The sequence below is a fragment of the Penicillium samsonianum genome (assembly GCF_028829775.1).
Source record: "Penicillium samsonianum strain IBT 33392 chromosome Unknown utg000001l_segment0_segment0, whole genome shotgun sequence".
NCBI lineage: Eukaryota > Fungi > Ascomycota > Eurotiomycetes > Eurotiales > Aspergillaceae > Penicillium > Penicillium samsonianum.
In genome coordinates this window covers 445,779-462,149 of record NW_026643259.1, presented here as the reverse complement: position 1 = coordinate 462,149, position 16,371 = coordinate 445,779, and the positions used below count along the sequence as shown (strand labels likewise).

Here is a 16,371-nt window from a genome sequence, read left to right as displayed (position 1 = left end):
TGGTTGGCAACCGTAGAGAAAGGACAAACTTGAGAAAAGTTCTTGGATCAAGGGTGGTAATGAAAGGGCTATGACAACAAAAGTGTGCCATGAGGAAGGATGTCCCCAAAGCACCGAGGATGCATTTCAAAAGACAGAACAGAATACGTAACAAGGGCATAGACACACGAAAACGCCATAGCACCGTCGCTGAAGGATGATGCATGAAAAAAGAAAGAAAAAGCCATTATGCTCCGGTATATGCCGCCCAAAAATCCAGCAATTAAGCCAATACTCCTTGTCTCATGTTCTCGACCGTCTTGGCCCCAACGCCTTTCAGCTGGCTCAGCTGTGCCAGGCTGTTGACCTGAAATTGGGACTGGTCTGAGACGATTCCACTGTCAGTTGTATCCAATGGTGTCTGGTCCATCTCGCAGAGGCAATCAACAAGAGCCTCTGCCTTCTTGGCGCCCACTCCCTTGAGCAATTTGATCTGGCTCACGTCCCGCGAGTTGATGATGGAAAGAATATGCATAGTTCGGGGAGAGATGGATGGGTCCTCACTATCAAGGAGTTCGGGGGCTTCCTCGATCTGACCGAGCTTGGCTGCAGCACGCTTCTTGTGTTTTGGGCGAGGAACATCCTCGTCGCTTGAAAAGCCGGCATAAGTCTGATGCATGTAGTCATCTGCACTATTCTCTGCTTGGCGTTTGCCGAGGGTTTGTGTCACGTCCTTCTTGAGGGAGAGCATGCTACCCAACCTCCCATTGGGTGGGGAATGGGGTTTCTCTTCCCAAGCCTTTGCATGAACCCGCTCCTTCAAGGCAGCAATCTTGCCTGCCAGCTTCTCGTTGTGGGGGAAGTGGGGAGCTGCCAACTGGTACATTCTAAGGGCTGAGCCGTCTTCACCGCGTGCCTGATGTTGTTTAGCCATCAGCAGGTATGACAGACCCTCGGCCCGCGCATCTTCTGTGCCTTCAATGCGCTGCTCCAACTGTTCCAATCGCTTTTGTAGCTGCTCATTAAGCTCATGGACCTGTGTCTGTCTCGATTGTTCGCTCACTGCCCGCACAGCTAAGATCTCCTCGACCTTCCTCTCGACCATCTCTTCAATCCTAGCAGCCGAGAAGTCGTCATGACGCGCGGCCGGTTGCGCGCCCAGGGGCTGACGAGCGGCCTTCAATGATGGAAGACCGGAAGGGGCGTTGGAGATCGAGGTACGTTTCGGCGCTTCCGGTTTCCGGAGCTGGCTAATAAGTTTGGGTTGCGGCTTATCCGAATATACGCTGAATGCCTTCACGGGTTTGCCGTCTTCCTTGTCTGCCGAGTCCTTCGCAGCGGGAGCCGGCATATTGACGTTCACAGAAGCTGTCAGTGCACGCAAAGGCTGCCGCGCGCCCATAGATGGCCGGATCGATGGCCGCGCCGGACCCTTGAACATGGGGTCGTTTTCTACTTCCCGGACCTCGATCTTCCGTGTGCGATTGGCGACGTTCAGAGAGCTAATGGTGTCAAGTTGGTAAGACCGGACAGGCGCGAGGTTGAGAATCATCACTGTTAAGCCATTGTTCTGTCCCAAGGACAAAATTCTTGTCATCTTGGATTCGCGGTATGGGATGCGATGCTGCTTCTTGTTGATAGCCTCAACGCACTGCGCCAGAACGAAAAGACTCTTGTTGATGCTAGCCGATTCGACCATGCGCTCCTTATCATTTTCCGTCCGTCGGTTGTCTTCGGATCCTGCGAGATCAATAGCGGAAGCAGTGCTGATGCGGACCTTGTCAGGAGAGGTGATGGTGACCTTCACACCGAGAACGGCGTGAGATCGAGACGAATGGGCATTGAGCTATATTCGGATGTTTAGCAAGAGAATATAAACCCTAGCTTTTCGCATAATATCATACCTTTGTCGCGGAGGTGGATCGGTTAATGTTGGCCTGGTCATAAAGCTGCTCGAACTCCTTCAAAGTGGTACACGGCTTCTCGCTCAGGCCGCAAACCACAGTTTTGCCGCCATTATCCCGAAGAGGAAGACCTGACATTGTGCGCTTCTCGGGGGGTTCGAAGAGATCGTACACCTTGTCGTTGTAAATTTCGTAATAACTCAGGGCAACCTGCACTGTTGTCTCTCCCTCACTGTCCTTCTCAATCTTCCGGCTGCGTCTGTAGATGCCACTGAGGAGCCGGGGAATTACACCCCGGTCCGCAAGGGTTTTTCCGCCACGCATTGTGTGTGTTTTTCCAGTTCCGGTGACACCGTATGCGAAGAGGGTCACGTCGAATCCGTTGAGAAGATGCTTAATTGTTGGCGACACTGTTACTCCAATCAATATACTGACCCAAGGCCTGGCGAGCTTGAAACAGCAACTCACCTTCGGCATCAAACAGCTCCTGCTGTGACACGTCCGCATCGTACACGCCATTGAACTGGAACGCATACTCCTCCCCCTCATTCTTAGGGTTTGGAATCCGAACCACATTATCCCTGTCCCTCAATGCCGCCAGTTTTTTGTCGCTCTTGTCACCCTTGTCGCCAAGTATTGACTGGCGTGATTTGGAGTCGGCGGTAGCGGAAGATCCTGTACGAACGATCACATCGGCCTCCCGTTCGGACTTGAGAAGGGGACGGATACGCGCGACAACTCGGACACTCATTGTGGCGGGATGTTCATTCAATTGTCGTGTGATGGTCTGGGTCCTGGACGTCAGGGATGCGATTCAATCCAAACGAAACCGAAGGAATGACTAGAACGAAGTGTAAAGCCAAAAAAAAGAGAGCAATAAAGAACAATAAAGAACAATAAAGTCCTCCACAAAAAAAAAACAAAGAAACGAAGCTAACTACTTGGTGTATGCAGAACTGAAGGTTGTGGAACGTGTGGAGGAGTTCTCTTGTGCAGCAGCCGATGTGGTTGGTGTTGGCAGGGCAACCGCGTCGTTGCTCTACAACATATCTTATACAGTACATTCTTAAGACTTGAGCACCACAAAGGGTGTATATAATTGCTCCGGTCCAATTTGAACAAAGTGATCGTCTTGGAAATCCCATAGTCACATTACTAACAGAGAAAACTAACAGAGAAGAATCTGAGAAGACCACCAAAAAAGACCACCAAAAAGACATTTAAAAAGACTACCTGAGAACACTAAAAAATACTTGACAGGGCCGCATAAGAGGCCGACTATTCTTGTCTGATTATTACAATTGAAAGTACGGTATAATCTATGGATGTGATCTGCGCTTGGTCCGAGGGTTAAGTGTTCATGTCTGACCAGCCCAAATAACTGAAAAAAGATATAGATCAACTCGATGACAATAAATGTTCTATATATATCAGTCAACATTGATATATAAACCGTTTTATACTGAATATCCGATGTCGTACAATATAAAAACACGCCTCTCGTCACATGTTCCCTGGCCTCTGATTGGCTGGAGCACCACGACCTAAAGGCCACCGTAGACCATCATCACCGCCTCTCCCACACTCCCTTGGTTTCTTCTGGTGAGCTGTCCTTTGCCTCGCTACTGCCTTTTGTGATATTTCTGGGTTATCTAAAGGTACAGCCTGCCCTGTACGCAACCAGATTCACCCTGTTCCGTTGACGAGAAACTGATTGTGGGGTTCCAGGAGCTGTTACCACCCGCCTCCTCATATCGATTCCACCCGCCGACTTCGTGACGAGCGCAACCTTCTTTTCCTCCCAACCCTTAAGTGCGACTAAACATAACCTACTCGACTCTAATGGCAGCACCACAGGGGGGATTCCCTCCTCAGGAAGGGTATGGCCAGCCCGCCTACGGTTCCCCAGAACCCACACAGTCCCCGGTCCAAGGGCAAGGCGCGCCCGCACCAGCCGCAGGTGGAAAGAAGAAGAGAGCGTATGCTGGTGAGGCATTTGATTTCGGCTCCGGCGCCAATGCCGCGCTCGGTGGACAACCCACAGCTGGGGGGTGCTTACGGGGCCTACCCTCAGCAGCCCCAAGCTGCAGGATATCAACAACCCGCCTACGGTGCGGACCCCAGCCAGATGCAGCCCGTAGCACCATCATACGGCGCACCTGTTGCCGCCGACGTCTCGCAGATGACACAGCAATTCGGCGGAATGGGCATGAGCGAGCCTCATCACATGCCGCCCCCGCAGCCTGTGGCCCAAGCCCCTATGCGACCTCAAGTCCAGCTCAACCAGCTTTACCCCACGGACCTTCGATCCCAACCTTTCAACGTCGCTGAGCTGGACTATCCCCCTCCTCCAGTTATCTTGCCTCCGGGAGTATGTATAGATGCCATATTACGCATGTGGTCGATATGCTAATAATTGACAGACCAGTGTTTACCCATCGCCCGAAGCCAATTGCCCTACGAAATATATGCGATCCACGCTCAATGCTGTCCCCACAACCAACTCACTTCTGAAGAAATCAAAGTTGCCTTTCGCCCTTGTCATCCAACCGTATGCTTCTCTTCACGACGCTGAGGACCCTATTCCTGTGATTCCAGACCAGGTCATCTCACGATGCCGACGTTGCCGCTCCTATATCAACCCCTTCGTTACCTTCCTCGATCATGGCCACCGCTGGCGTTGTAATATGTGCAACCTGACGAACGATGTGCCACAAGCCTTCGATTGGGATTCTACGCTGCAAAAGCCCGCCGATCGTGCGCTGCGTGCCGATCTCAACCACAGCATGGTCGAATTCGTTGCACCGCAGGAATACATGGTCCGACCACCTCAACCTCTGGTCTACCTCTTCTTGATCGATGTGAGCTATGCATCGGTGACCAACGGTCTGTTGGCCACCACCGCTCGCACCATCCAGGAGAGCCTTGATCGCATCCCGAACGCAGACCGGCGTACCCGCCTCGGCTTTATTGCAGTGGACTCAAGCTTGCACTACTTCAGCATTCCCCGGGACGAGTCAGAGTCCTCGGAGCCCCGGATGTTAGTTGTCAGTGATCTGGACGAGCCTTTCCTCCCCATCCCTGGTGATCTTCTGGTGACGCTGAGCGAATGCCGAGAGAACATCGAGATCTTCCTCCGCAAGCTGCAGGAAATGTTCCAGAACACCCAAAACAACAGCTGTGCCATGGGTGCTGCATTGCGAGCTGGTTACAAGTTGATCTCCCCCGTCGGTGGAAAGATGACCGTTCTGAGCTCATCTTTGCCCAACACTGGTCACGGAGCGCTCACTATGAGAGAAGACAAGAAGGTGCTGGGCACCAGCAAGGAATCGAGTCTGCTTCAAACCGCAAACTCCTTCTACAAGAGCTTTGCGGTCGAATGTTCAAAAGCTCAAGTCTCTGTGGATATGTTCCTCTTCTCATCGCAATACCAAGATGTGGCATCTTTGAGCTGCTTGCCCCGCTACACTGGTGGTCAAACCTACTTCTACCCTGGCTGGAACGCTGCACGGACTGAAGATGCCATGAAGTTCGCCCGTGAGTTCTCTGACTACCTCTCTTCAGAGATTGGTCTGGAGGCCGTTCTCCGCGTGCGCGCAACCACCGGTCTGCGTATGAGCACCTTCTACGGCAACTTCTTCAACCGTAGTTCCGATCTCTGCGCTTTCCCGGCCTTCCCTCGTGACCAGGCCTACGTGGTCGAGGTGGCCATTGATGAGACGGTTACAAAGCCGGTCGTCTGCATGCAGGCGGCTGTCCTTCACACTACCTGCAACGGTGAACGTCGTATTCGTGTCTTGACCCTGGCCCTTCCAACGACCCAGAACCTGGCAGACATCTACGCCTCGGCTGACCAGCAGGCCATTGCCACATTCTTCAGCCACAAGGCCGTCGAGCGCACATTGAGCAGCGGCCTCGAGCCCGCTCGTGAGGCTCTTCAGGCCAAGATTGTGGAGCTTCTGCAAACCTACCGCAAGGAGCTTGCGGGTGGTAGCGTTAGCGGTGGTGGCCTCCAGTTCCCAGCCAACTTGAGGGCCTTGCCTGTCCTGTTCCTTGCAATGATCAAGAACGTGAGTTTTCTCTATTTCGCTTGTGATAGCTGTTCCATACTAATCGATTTTTTTCTTTTTAGCTTGGTCTTCGCAAATCCGCCCAGATCCCCACGGACATGCGGTCCGCAGCTCTCTGCCTTCTGTCGACCCTGCCCCTGCCCCTCCTCATCCAATATGTCTACCCGAGAATGTACTCACTCCACGACATGCCCGACAATGCGGGTGTGCCTGATCCACAGACCGGTGAAATCCTCCTGCCCCCTGCTGTCAACTTGTCTTCGGGCCGCCTCGTGCCCTACGGTCTGTACCTCATCGATGATGGCCAGACCCAGTTCCTCTGGGTTGGCCGCGATGCTGTTTCACAGCTTATCGAGGATGTCTTCGGCGTCCCTGACAAGTCGCAGTTGCGGGTGGGCAAGCAAACCCTCCCCGACGTCGAGAACGAGTTCAACCAGCGTGTGCGGGCCGTGGTTGAGAAGAGCCGGGACCACCGGGCCAAGGGTGTGGGCAGCATGATCGTGCCTCACCTGTACGTTGTTCGCGAAGACGGCGAACCCGGTCTGCGTCTCTGGGCTCAGACAATGCTGGTTGAGGACCGTGCCGACCAAAGTGTCAGCTTGGATCAATGGATGGGTTCCTTGCAAGAGAAGGTTTGAGCCCTCTGCTCTGGCCATAGTACCGGTCAGCACTGACTATTTGCGCTCAGGTCGTGCAGTAATGAGGAGCTGCCCGGTTGGTCTGGACCATGAAATTCGTGTTTTCGCGAGTCCTCCCGCCTGTACCATTACGTTGGGGAAGATTGCGTTTGGGTTTCTATCACGGCGGGCATGTTTGGATTATCTAGTACTAGTAGATCGCTGGGTTATAGTTGACAGGCGATAGACGCTGATCGCATCTATGAAGAATTAACGGTATCATTTTCCCACTTTATTTTATAGTTCCATGATATTCCCCACACATGGGAAATGGCAAGGCTTAAGATGGTTTTTACGCAATGAAAAGAAACATAATGTTGCATCTTGAAAAAAAGGCAATGCCTTCAATAGTAAAAGACAAGCTAAGAATGCGGCATAGGAGGGTATAAACAGAATCCATCTATCATACAAGGGAATAGACAATAGAACTGCGAGGTTGGCATGCTGATTCCAGGGCTACCCGTTGTCTCGGATCTCAATCAAATCAAATAATCTAATTTTTGAAAAGATAGCGTTCCCCATTCAGGTCTAGTGGTACTTTGGGTAGTAGTCGTCTAGTGCACTATGTACCAAAGTAGTAACGAGAACAGGGGCCATCTATCTCCCTGCACTTTCTAGTGCCTTTTCTCTGTCCGGTGACCCGACATTTGACACTTAACTGCTCCCTACTGTTCTACTCTTCATCTCCTCAGAGTAATATATGTATTCCTCTCCGCCATGTTACCCTCGAGAGATGATATAGCAAAGTTCATTGCCATCGCTCCAGAGGCCAATGAAGGGACCGCCCTCAGGTTTTTAGAGGTAACATTGGAAGCCATTGTTCATTTCTCTTTCAAACTATACTAATACCTCTATTCAAGGGAGCGGAAAGCATTGACGATGCTATCGGTCGGTATTATGGGATCCAAAATGAGGCTACAGCTCCAAGTTTGCCTACTATGGATGCTGGGGCTGATATGCATAACTGCCCCCCACCGTATGCACGCTCAGCAACAAGCGGGGTTGCATATCATTACATCAATACATTCATTGAAGCTGCCGAAATCCGCTCTAAAGATGAAGTACGATATGGAATCCATCCGACTTGATAAATTGTTAACGTCTTTCTGCTCTGATAGCAAGATATGAAGGCCGCCCTACAAGGCATTCAGCGGGCCTGTCACATTTTCAACTCTGATATTGAGCCAGAGCATACCACGCAATATCTTAACTGTGACTGCGACGTCCACAAATACAAAGACAGAAAGTCTGCCCGGCTTCCTGTTCAGGAAATGTGGTCCAAAGCAGTCATCTATCCAGGTCAGTTCTGCGAATTTGACGATATCAATTGTGTTGCAGTCTAACTCTCTCTTTCTCGTCCGAGCAGGTGAATCAGCCTACCATGACACTCGTTCATTGGCACTCATCATGAAAAATCCATATAGCCGTGTGCCCTCGCCTTTTCCTGTCACAACCCCCGGGAGTTACAATACGGCGAAGCCTACTCCGTCCGGCTATAACCAGTATCTTCAAAGGATCGTACGACTGAATGCAACTATCAATGCTGCGGCACAGGCTGCCATTGATTCAAAAGAGCCAACATCTACCATATGGGATACCGAAGAACTAGAGGCCTCTGTACCAAATGAGGCTGACGCCACAGCTTCGTCTCATACCCAGCAAGCAGCTGCACAAGGGCTCACTCATCAAAATAATCCCCCAGGTCCTCTCGCAGAAGGCTCCAAGCCATCGGCATTTGGTAGTTTGAAACAGATGTTATCGAAGAAGACGCCAGAGGAGAAGGCAGAGAGGGCAGCTACTCACACTAGGGAGCTACGCATGGCCATCCTAGAAGAGGAGCAAGGCAGATGGCCAAATCAAGAATGGCGACAGCTCGTGGCAGCCTACCAAGAAGCAGTCAGAATAAGTCAAAAGATTGCCGACCTTCGAGCCCGGCACCCAATTCAGTATCTCCATCTCCTCCGAGCAGGATATTTTGAGCCTATTCCAGCGGCTTGGGCAAAATCCACGACTAGCCCTCTCAGATTGACTATTGATGCAGTTGGTGGGTGGAGAGGGGTCACACCGGGCTGGAGAGGATATAAAGATCTCGCCGAGGAACGTCTATACTGGGTTATGAATAACACAGATGGCATTGTTGGAAATAAGACGAAGCCCGATGTTATCTCTGCGATGAGCATGGCTCGATCTAGAATGGAATCCGCGATTGGAACACCTACGGAATACTTCTCACGCGACGATATCTGCAATGTTCAATCCATTTCCGAGACTTACTCGAAGCAGACCATGTCCCCTTTCAGGCCCTTTGGGGAGCCGGCAGCTCCTTCGGACGAAAGTATGATTCTCCTAGAGGTCTCTGGGTCTATGAATTCCCCACCGCTCCAGCCGAATTATAATGAGCATTTCATTACAGGTTATACCACCTCCAAGCAGCCAAAGAGCAAAGGTAACCATATTGCCCTCCGACTAATCTATATCAGATACTAACTCCAGGAAATAGATATCGCCAAGGCCATCATACGTCGCTTTTCCCAAGCAATGATCAATCACGACCACAATACCCGAGGCTATCAACTGGTCATATTCGCCGATCAGGCCCGCTACATAGGCCACATCAGCCACCAAAATTTCGAACAGACATGGTCAAACATTAGATTCGGGGGAGAAACTCGACTGATGTTAGGCTGGGAAAGAGCCAAGGAGCTCCACTTCCAAAAGCACTCCGGAACAGCAATCTATCACCCTATGTACGGGTGGCAGGCTGGTCCACAAACACCCATACTGAGACTGCTTATCGTACTCGACGGCGAAGCAACAGACATGAAAGAATTCCACCTCGATCTTCTTAGCCTATCTTGGGTTCATGCCACGATCTTCCTGATGGGTGCAGATAGGTGTCCACGCCACCATCATCTTGCGAACGAGCTACAGAGAATCAGCAATACCAATCCTCGTGTCTCTTTCCTAGATGCGCAGGGGAATATCCCGGAGCGCTTCGTCACCCACGAACTACTAAAGCGACATCTCCGATGCAATATTTCATTCACTGATTTTGAGATGCTGGAGCAAGCGACGGTGGATCTACCGTCATATGTAGCATAAACTATACGTGTTTAATCGGACGAGCTGAGCTGTCCGATCTGTCTCAGGAGAATCAACTATTTAGGTTTGATTAGGATCAGTGTGACGTCGCCTTTTGTCTTTTATTGCAAGTTACTTTATTTTCCTACCTCCTACTCAAATGAAGAATGGCAATAGGTAAGCCCTTTGGTTCTACTGTTATAAATCCAACAACTTTAACAGGAAACTGAGGGGAATATTGAAGATCGGTGATAGTCTACATGTATATATAAACAGAGACAAGCATTTGAGTACTGCTAGAGACTGCTAGGCCATTAAATCAGTCCATATAGTTTCTATTTTGAACGTTTCAGCGCCTCTTCATTATGATTAAGCGTAAGCCTGGAACAAGTGAGTAACCTGAGGACCCTCATAAAGCGGCCTGGGAAAATCGCACGGCCTACAATCCCGCACTCCGTATTCCGTACCTAGACCTCCATATATAGGTATGACTTACACTTGTTTTGCGTGAGATTTAGTCGCCGTCTCAGACCCAATTAAGAGGATACCCCCTGTGACTAGTGAAACTAGTAGTGGTGGGTTCTCCAATCACGATGAAACCAACACCTCCTATGCGGTTGAGCGGGAACGTTGATTGTGACAAGTTTCGCCAGGTGCAGTAGCGCCGTCCATAGAGCGCGACATGTGAGAGACTTTGGCGCTGTGGCGGAGATCCCTAGATCGCTCTGGTTGTATGAGTGTACTTCCAGACTACTTTGTAATATATGGGTGTCTCCAGTCTGGACCAGGTACCGGTAATGTAATTGTGGAGATACTGTCGCAGTGATCCAAGGTTCCACGTCCATCAAACCAGAGAAAGCAGAACAGGGGGGGGGGGAAAGGAAAACAGTAACAGACCACTACTCCGTATGCCTCTCTCTACTCCGTACTTCCTCTCTCTACACTTCTCTAGGTAGATCACTCCTAGTCTCTCCCCCGTTTTTCTTCCTTAATTGACGCCAATTTCCGTGAATTTCTGAATTTGAACCACTTTGTTTCACCCACCAAATTGCCGGAGCCGCTTCAAAGCTCTCTGCCCCACCACCGTCCCCTACGGCCCGCTGTTTCTCCAGGTTCACCTCTTCTCATCCTCCTCTCCTTTCTTCTCTGTTTTTCCTTGCTTTGGTAAAGAAAAGGCGAGACAAGGTGAGTCCCAATCCAGCCCCGGCCCGTTGTGATCCCGCATCAGAGCTTGACCCCGCTTCGGAGCGTGGCTTGGCTCATGCTCTCCATGCGCCCCAGCATCATCACCGTCAATTCCACTAACATGCCACGTTCTTAGGCTCTGAACTTGATACCGTGTTTCCGTCCTGGCACCTAAGCCTGTGATCTTCGCATCCCACCCCGGTCTCTTGGGTCTAGACGCCGTACCTGTCACATCTTCTTCCCCACCTAGAGCTTCGTTCGACCAGGTCCCTCTCTACCTTTTCTACACCTCGCCTTTCATTCCCTGAGATCTCGCCGACCTTCGAAACCCAATCCAGTTGATAGGTTGAGCATCGTTCCGAAAAACCAATTCGATTACAGCGCAAACGAAAGTAAGCTTTAATTCCCGGTTTCCGTGCATTGTCGTTGCGTTTGTTCCCCCGCGCTGGTACTTGCGGTTGAGTTGCTGGAGCCTTTTGAGCGATTGACCCTCTGGCACTACTGTCTTGCGTTTTCTGGACTCTGAATCGCCAAATTTTGCGCGATTCTCCATTTACTGTTTACTGTTTACTGTTTTCAATCCCCGGTACCCGTTTGATTTCCCATGGACTGCGTTCGGCCTTTTTTCCACTGGATCCCACGGATTTTGAAAGCTGACAATCATCCAAAAGCTGAGTCTATCAAAGAAACCGTTATCGATATGGGTCAGCCAAACCCTCCCGCGGGAGGATCCCGGAAGATCTCCTTCAATGTTTCCGACCAATATGAGATCCAAGATGTTATCGGCGAAGGCGCCTATGGTGTCGTCTGGTACGTAGTACGAGACGTTTTGTCAAGGCTCCTCTAACCCCATACAGCTCTGCCATTCATAAGCCCTCCGGCCAGAAGGTTGCCATCAAGAAGATCACGCCATTCGACCATTCCATGTTCTGCCTGCGTACACTGCGTGAGATGAAGTTGCTGCGATACTTTAACCACGAAAACATTATCTCCATTCTGGATATTCAAAGGCCCCGTAACTACGAGGGATTCAATGAAGTTTATCTGATCCAAGTAGGTCGAAGCTCGCCATCAGACAAGATGCGCATGTATGGGATATGCCCGGTTTACTAACAGCATGCAGGAGCTGATGGAAACAGACATGCATCGGGTTATCCGCACACAAGACCTCTCAGACGACCACTGCCAATACTTTATCTACCAGACCCTGCGTGCGCTCAAGGCAATGCACTCAGCCAACGTCCTCCACCGAGACTTGAAGCCCTCGAATCTTCTGCTCAATGCCAACTGCGATCTGAAAGTCTGCGACTTCGGTCTGGCTCGTTCAGCCGCCTCCACCGACGACAACTCCGGATTCATGACAGAATATGTGGCCACACGTTGGTACCGTGCACCGGAGATCATGTTGACATTCAAGGAATACACCAAGGCTATTGATGTGTGGAGTGTCGGCTGCATATTGGCTGAGATGCTGAGCGGAAAGCCTCTCTTCCCTGGCAAGGATTGTACGGTTCCACTTCTACCTTCAAACAGCAACAACAATGACTAACATACACTCCTAGATCACCACCAGCTGACCCTCATCCTGGACGTCCTCGGCACACCCACGATGGAAGATTACTACGGCATCAAATCCCGCCGTGCCCGTGAATACATCCGCTCCCTCCCCTTTAAGAAGAAGATTCCCTTCCGCGCACTCTTCCCCAAGAGCAACGACACCGCTCTGGATCTGCTCGAGAAGCTGCTCGCTTTCAACCCGGCTAAGCGTATCACCGTCGAGGAAGCCTTGAAACACCCCTACCTCGAGCCGTACCATGATCCCGAAGATGAGCCCACTGCACCGCCCATTCCCGATGGATTCTTCGATTTCGACAAGAACAAGGATGCTCTGAGTAAGGAGCAGCTGAAGCGTGAGTTTACCTTTTGCATCTGGTTCTGGTCTTGTCTTTTTGTATATTTACTAACTTCTCCCAGTCTTGATCTACGAGGAAATCATGCGGTAAATCTGACTTCACTATTTTCAAATGATATTAGGTTGGCTAGGAGGATGTTGGATTCTATTCTGCACGCACTTTGACTTGACAGCGTGATTTGATACATGTTAGAGATAGCAAGGCAACTCGAAATGTGATTATGAGTGTTCAAGTAAAACAGCTGACTTGCGCCGTAATACCATCTGCACTGTACCTTGCTAGCTCCTAATCCTAATTTTATATACATATAGTTCCAGTTCTACGTCTAGTTATATACACCCACCCATCCATTTATATCGACCGCTCAAACCCCACCCATAAACTTCTCAATCCCCTCAAGCACACCCTCAGGACTAGGCTTCGGCGCACAAACATGTGCCTCAAACCCAAACTTCTCACGCAGATGATCCCGCGTCGTAGGTCCGATAGTAGCAACAAAGACCCGCCTTGTCCCAGCCCCAGCCCCAGAACCAGAACCAGAACCAGAACCAGCAAAAGGCCCCAACCCAAGAACCCTCAACATAGCCTCACACCCCGTCGGCGAGAAAACAACCACCCAAACATCCCCATCTTCTCTACCTACCACATCCGCAAAATCCCCCTCAAAGGACCCCATAACGCCCGTCTCGTACACAACAAGCTCCTCAACGCCAACCCGCTTCTCGACCGGTAAGGCTTTATCCATTAGTGTTTTCGGGATGATATCCCTCCGCACTTCGCCAACAAGAAACAGGAGCGCTGGTTTCTGTGTTGGGTACAGGGAATCATAGTGCGAGAGGATGAGATGTGCGAGGTTCTCACCGGTTCCTGTGTCTGCGCCGTGGATGAGGGCGTCTGGGAGGTGTTTGTCGCGGAGGGTTGTGAGGGTGCGCGCTGTGGCTGGGCCGACAGTGTAGAGGAGTAGGGGTGGGGAGGTTTGGGTGTTGAAGGTTACTAGATTGCCCAATGGGTTGCGTTAGTTGGGGTTTCAAAAGGGTTCAGGTTGGTTGTATATGTACCATCTTTTTCATCTTCGATCATCTGCGCGAAACCCTCCACTGCGCGCTGGCTGGTGAAGATTAGACCGCCGTATTTTCTGGGCGTTGAGGCATTGGTGTTGAATGCGCCGCTGTTGAATAGGTCGCGGACTTGGGTGAGGTTGTTTTTGAGGAAGCGGTGTTCTAGCACTGGGATGAAGGTGGGGGTGTAGTTTTGTGCTGCGAAGAAGTCTTCGTAGCCATCGTGGGGAGAGGATTGTGTTTTTAGGAGGAGGATGGGTGTTGGAGGCATTGTGGGAGGTTGGTCTGGGGTGTAGAGGTGGAGGTGGAGGTGAATGTAGGTAAGGGTTGGAGGTGGGATTGATATGATATTATCGAGTGCGGGGAGCTCTGGGGAATTGAGTTTTTGATATTGGACATTTCTAGGAATGCAAGGGGTTTTATAAAAGCCGAAATGTAGTTTATGGGCTTCTCTACTGGTCTACTGTATATGTACTATGTTCGTGCACCGTTCATCCAACAAAGGAAATCGACTTTGGTCTAGGAAGGCTTATTTACACATTAAAAACACAAACTACTGATCGTCCAGCACGTGCAGGTACCGCTTGTCCTCCTGGCGCTCGCGCTCCGTGGAGGGAGGCAGGTCGTAGTAAGAGGCACTTCGGTAGCCCTGCAGGTAGTGGAAGGTGAGGTTGGCCAGATCGGCGGTCTCCTCCATGCCGAGGTCCTTGAAGGTCTTGGCTGTCGGGTCGATCACCTGGTCGAGGAACTCGCGCTCCACCTCGTCAGCGGACAGAGTGTGCCACCACAGAAGCTTGTTGATGTAGTGGGCGAAGGGCTTGAGGACGGCCTTGGGGACGTTGATGTGACGACGCTTCTTGATGATTTCACGGTCGACCAACTCGGCGATCTCGGCGGTGGAGTAGTTCTTGGGGCCGTACAACTCGAAGGTTTGGCCGGCGGTGCTGTCATCGTGCAGCATACGCTCCAGAGCGGAACCGACGTCGATGGCCTAGACAGGGTTAGTTCAATGCAGCTTCTTGTCCACCCCGGGAGAATAACTTACGTGAACAGGCCAGTAGCGCTCCTGCATGTGGTTGGAGGTGAAAACATTGCCCATCTTGGCCAGCTTGTGGAGCAGGTTGTCCTCGAAACCGAACATTGGTGCAGGTCGCACGATTGTGGTCTCGGGGTAGATCTTGCGGACGATCTCCTCACCCCATGCCTATATGTCATCAGCACTCTCATTCCTGTATAGTTCCGGTAGATATGCTGACCTTGGTGGCAAAGTACTCGGAAGGCGAGTCACGGCGAGCGTTGTAGGAAGAGACGTGGATGAAGCGGTCGACATCATACTTGGCAACAGCATCGGCAATACGCTCGACACCGTCGACGTGGACGTCCTCGTAGGAGAAGTTCCTGGGGTCGTCAGAAACCACTTATTCATGTATACCACACACTATCACTCACTTGGTGGGGTATTGGCGACCGACAAGGTTATAGACAACATCGGAGTGACGAACGCTCTCCTCAATGGACTGGGTGTTGCGCAGGTCGTATTCCTAAACTGGGGTCAGACACCCTCCAATTCAAACCAAATATACGGTAGTAAGGCTCCATACCATGAACACAACTCGTCCAAGATCACCAGTGACCTTCAAGTGTCTCTTTGCCATCTCCTCACGGTAGGGAACGACAACGGTACATCCCTGGCGAGCTGCGGGCCATTAGTGCATGATCCAATTGCAGTACAGCAGACCCTCAACCTACCAAGCTTGTTGACAATGTAGCGACCGAGGAAACCAGTGGCACCAAAGACCGTCGCGGTGTGACCTGAAATTGTGTGAGCATATCGGGACCGAAGCGTAGCATCAAAATGGAAAGGCTTAGCTACCTCCAATGGAAGAACTATAGGAAGAGCACGTCAGCAAGCAAGAACAGGAAACCTAACCACAGCACAATTGATCACTTACCGGCCACCTTGGACCTTCAAGACTGGCTTGCCAGTCCGGGTGATGCGGACATCCTGAAGGTTGCGCTGGAATTGAAGCTGAACCCGCGGGACTGGCACAAAGGGCCGGGCCCCCAGGGCAGTGTTGATAGTGCGAGACTTCTGCATGGTCTCTGGCTGGGTATATCTCTCGAGACCAGCTAATTGGAGCGGAGTGTTGCCAAGAAGGGCGTGGTGATGTGCGAGGGTCTTTCGCAGCGTCAAGTCGGAAGAACCGCACGGGACTATTGCGCTAGTCCTGATTCGGGAGTACGGACCACCACTTTAACGAATCACTTTCTCGTCTTTCTTTCTTTTAGTTGCTTGGATTTGGCTAACATAGTGGATTCTGATTGTTAATTCGATTTGAAGTTGGTGTATTAACCAAAATCTATGGTTTAGTATATCTACAACCTCTGTAGGAGAAAATCCCAGGTTTGATCTGACAACACCTGGACTGTGATTGGATGTTCCCCGGGCTTTATTCATGTCTATCAAGTATCACTGTTTTATATCCTTCTACGTGCAATTAATT

The 16,371-nt window shown here is 50.9% G+C and overlaps 7 protein-coding genes across 7 annotated transcripts; 3 read left to right on the top strand and 4 right to left on the bottom strand.

The window, feature by feature from the left end:
• Positions 1-262: 262 nt before the first annotated feature.
• N7471_000182 (kinesin family protein) lies at positions 263-2,845 on the bottom strand (the record flags this gene model as incomplete). Its single annotated transcript, XM_057272903.1, has 3 exons — positions 2,352-2,845; positions 1,884-2,293; positions 263-1,825 (listed from the first exon to the last, which is right to left on the bottom strand). The coding sequence occupies exons 1-3, from the start codon at positions 2,632-2,634 to the stop codon at positions 263-265; spliced, it is 2,256 nt and encodes a 751-aa protein (XP_057141082.1). The 5' UTR covers positions 2,635-2,845.
• Positions 2,846-3,485: 640 nt separating this feature from the next.
• Positions 3,486-6,883, top strand: N7471_000181 (COPII subunit SEC24). Its single transcript, XM_057272902.1, has 4 exons — positions 3,486-3,555; positions 3,612-4,254; positions 4,307-5,953; positions 6,016-6,883. Exons 2-4 carry the CDS (start codon positions 3,766-3,768, stop codon positions 6,589-6,591), a joined length of 2,712 nt encoding a protein of 903 aa, XP_057141081.1. The 5' UTR covers positions 3,486-3,555; positions 3,612-3,765; the 3' UTR covers positions 6,592-6,883.
• A 464-nt stretch (positions 6,884-7,347) lies between these two features.
• N7471_000180 (uncharacterized protein) lies at positions 7,348-9,732 on the top strand (the record flags this gene model as incomplete). Its single annotated transcript, XM_057272901.1, has 5 exons — positions 7,348-7,431; positions 7,491-7,691; positions 7,749-7,929; positions 7,997-9,076; positions 9,131-9,732. The coding sequence occupies 5 exons, from the start codon at positions 7,348-7,350 to the stop codon at positions 9,730-9,732; spliced, it is 2,148 nt and encodes a 715-aa protein (XP_057141080.1).
• A 1,447-nt stretch (positions 9,733-11,179) lies between these two features.
• Positions 11,180-11,449, bottom strand: N7471_000179 (uncharacterized protein; the record flags this gene model as incomplete). Its single annotated transcript, XM_057272900.1, has 1 exon — positions 11,180-11,449. One exon carries the CDS (start codon positions 11,447-11,449, stop codon positions 11,180-11,182), a length of 270 nt encoding a protein of 89 aa, XP_057141079.1.
• A 147-nt stretch (positions 11,450-11,596) lies between these two features.
• Positions 11,597-12,899, top strand: N7471_000178 (mitogen-activated protein kinase; the record flags this gene model as incomplete). Its single annotated transcript, XM_057272899.1, has 5 exons — positions 11,597-11,706; positions 11,754-11,949; positions 12,020-12,401; positions 12,459-12,806; positions 12,871-12,899. The coding sequence occupies 5 exons, from the start codon at positions 11,597-11,599 to the stop codon at positions 12,897-12,899; spliced, it is 1,065 nt and encodes a 354-aa protein (XP_057141078.1).
• Positions 12,900-13,173: 274 nt separating this feature from the next.
• Positions 13,174-14,138, bottom strand: N7471_000177 (uroporphyrinogen-III synthase HEM4; the record flags this gene model as incomplete). The annotated part of the gene is made up of 2 exons (XM_057272898.1): positions 13,174-13,802; positions 13,868-14,138. The coding sequence occupies 2 exons, from the start codon at positions 14,136-14,138 to the stop codon at positions 13,174-13,176; spliced, it is 900 nt and encodes a 299-aa protein (XP_057141077.1).
• Positions 14,139-14,420: 282 nt separating this feature from the next.
• N7471_000176 (complex I NDUFA9 subunit family protein) lies at positions 14,421-15,965 on the bottom strand (the record flags this gene model as incomplete). The annotated part of the gene is made up of 8 exons (XM_057272897.1): positions 14,421-14,858; positions 14,913-15,071; positions 15,124-15,265; positions 15,317-15,408; positions 15,469-15,563; positions 15,617-15,679; positions 15,741-15,754; positions 15,820-15,965. The coding sequence occupies 8 exons, from the start codon at positions 15,963-15,965 to the stop codon at positions 14,421-14,423; spliced, it is 1,149 nt and encodes a 382-aa protein (XP_057141076.1).
• Positions 15,966-16,371: the final 406 nt, after the last annotated feature.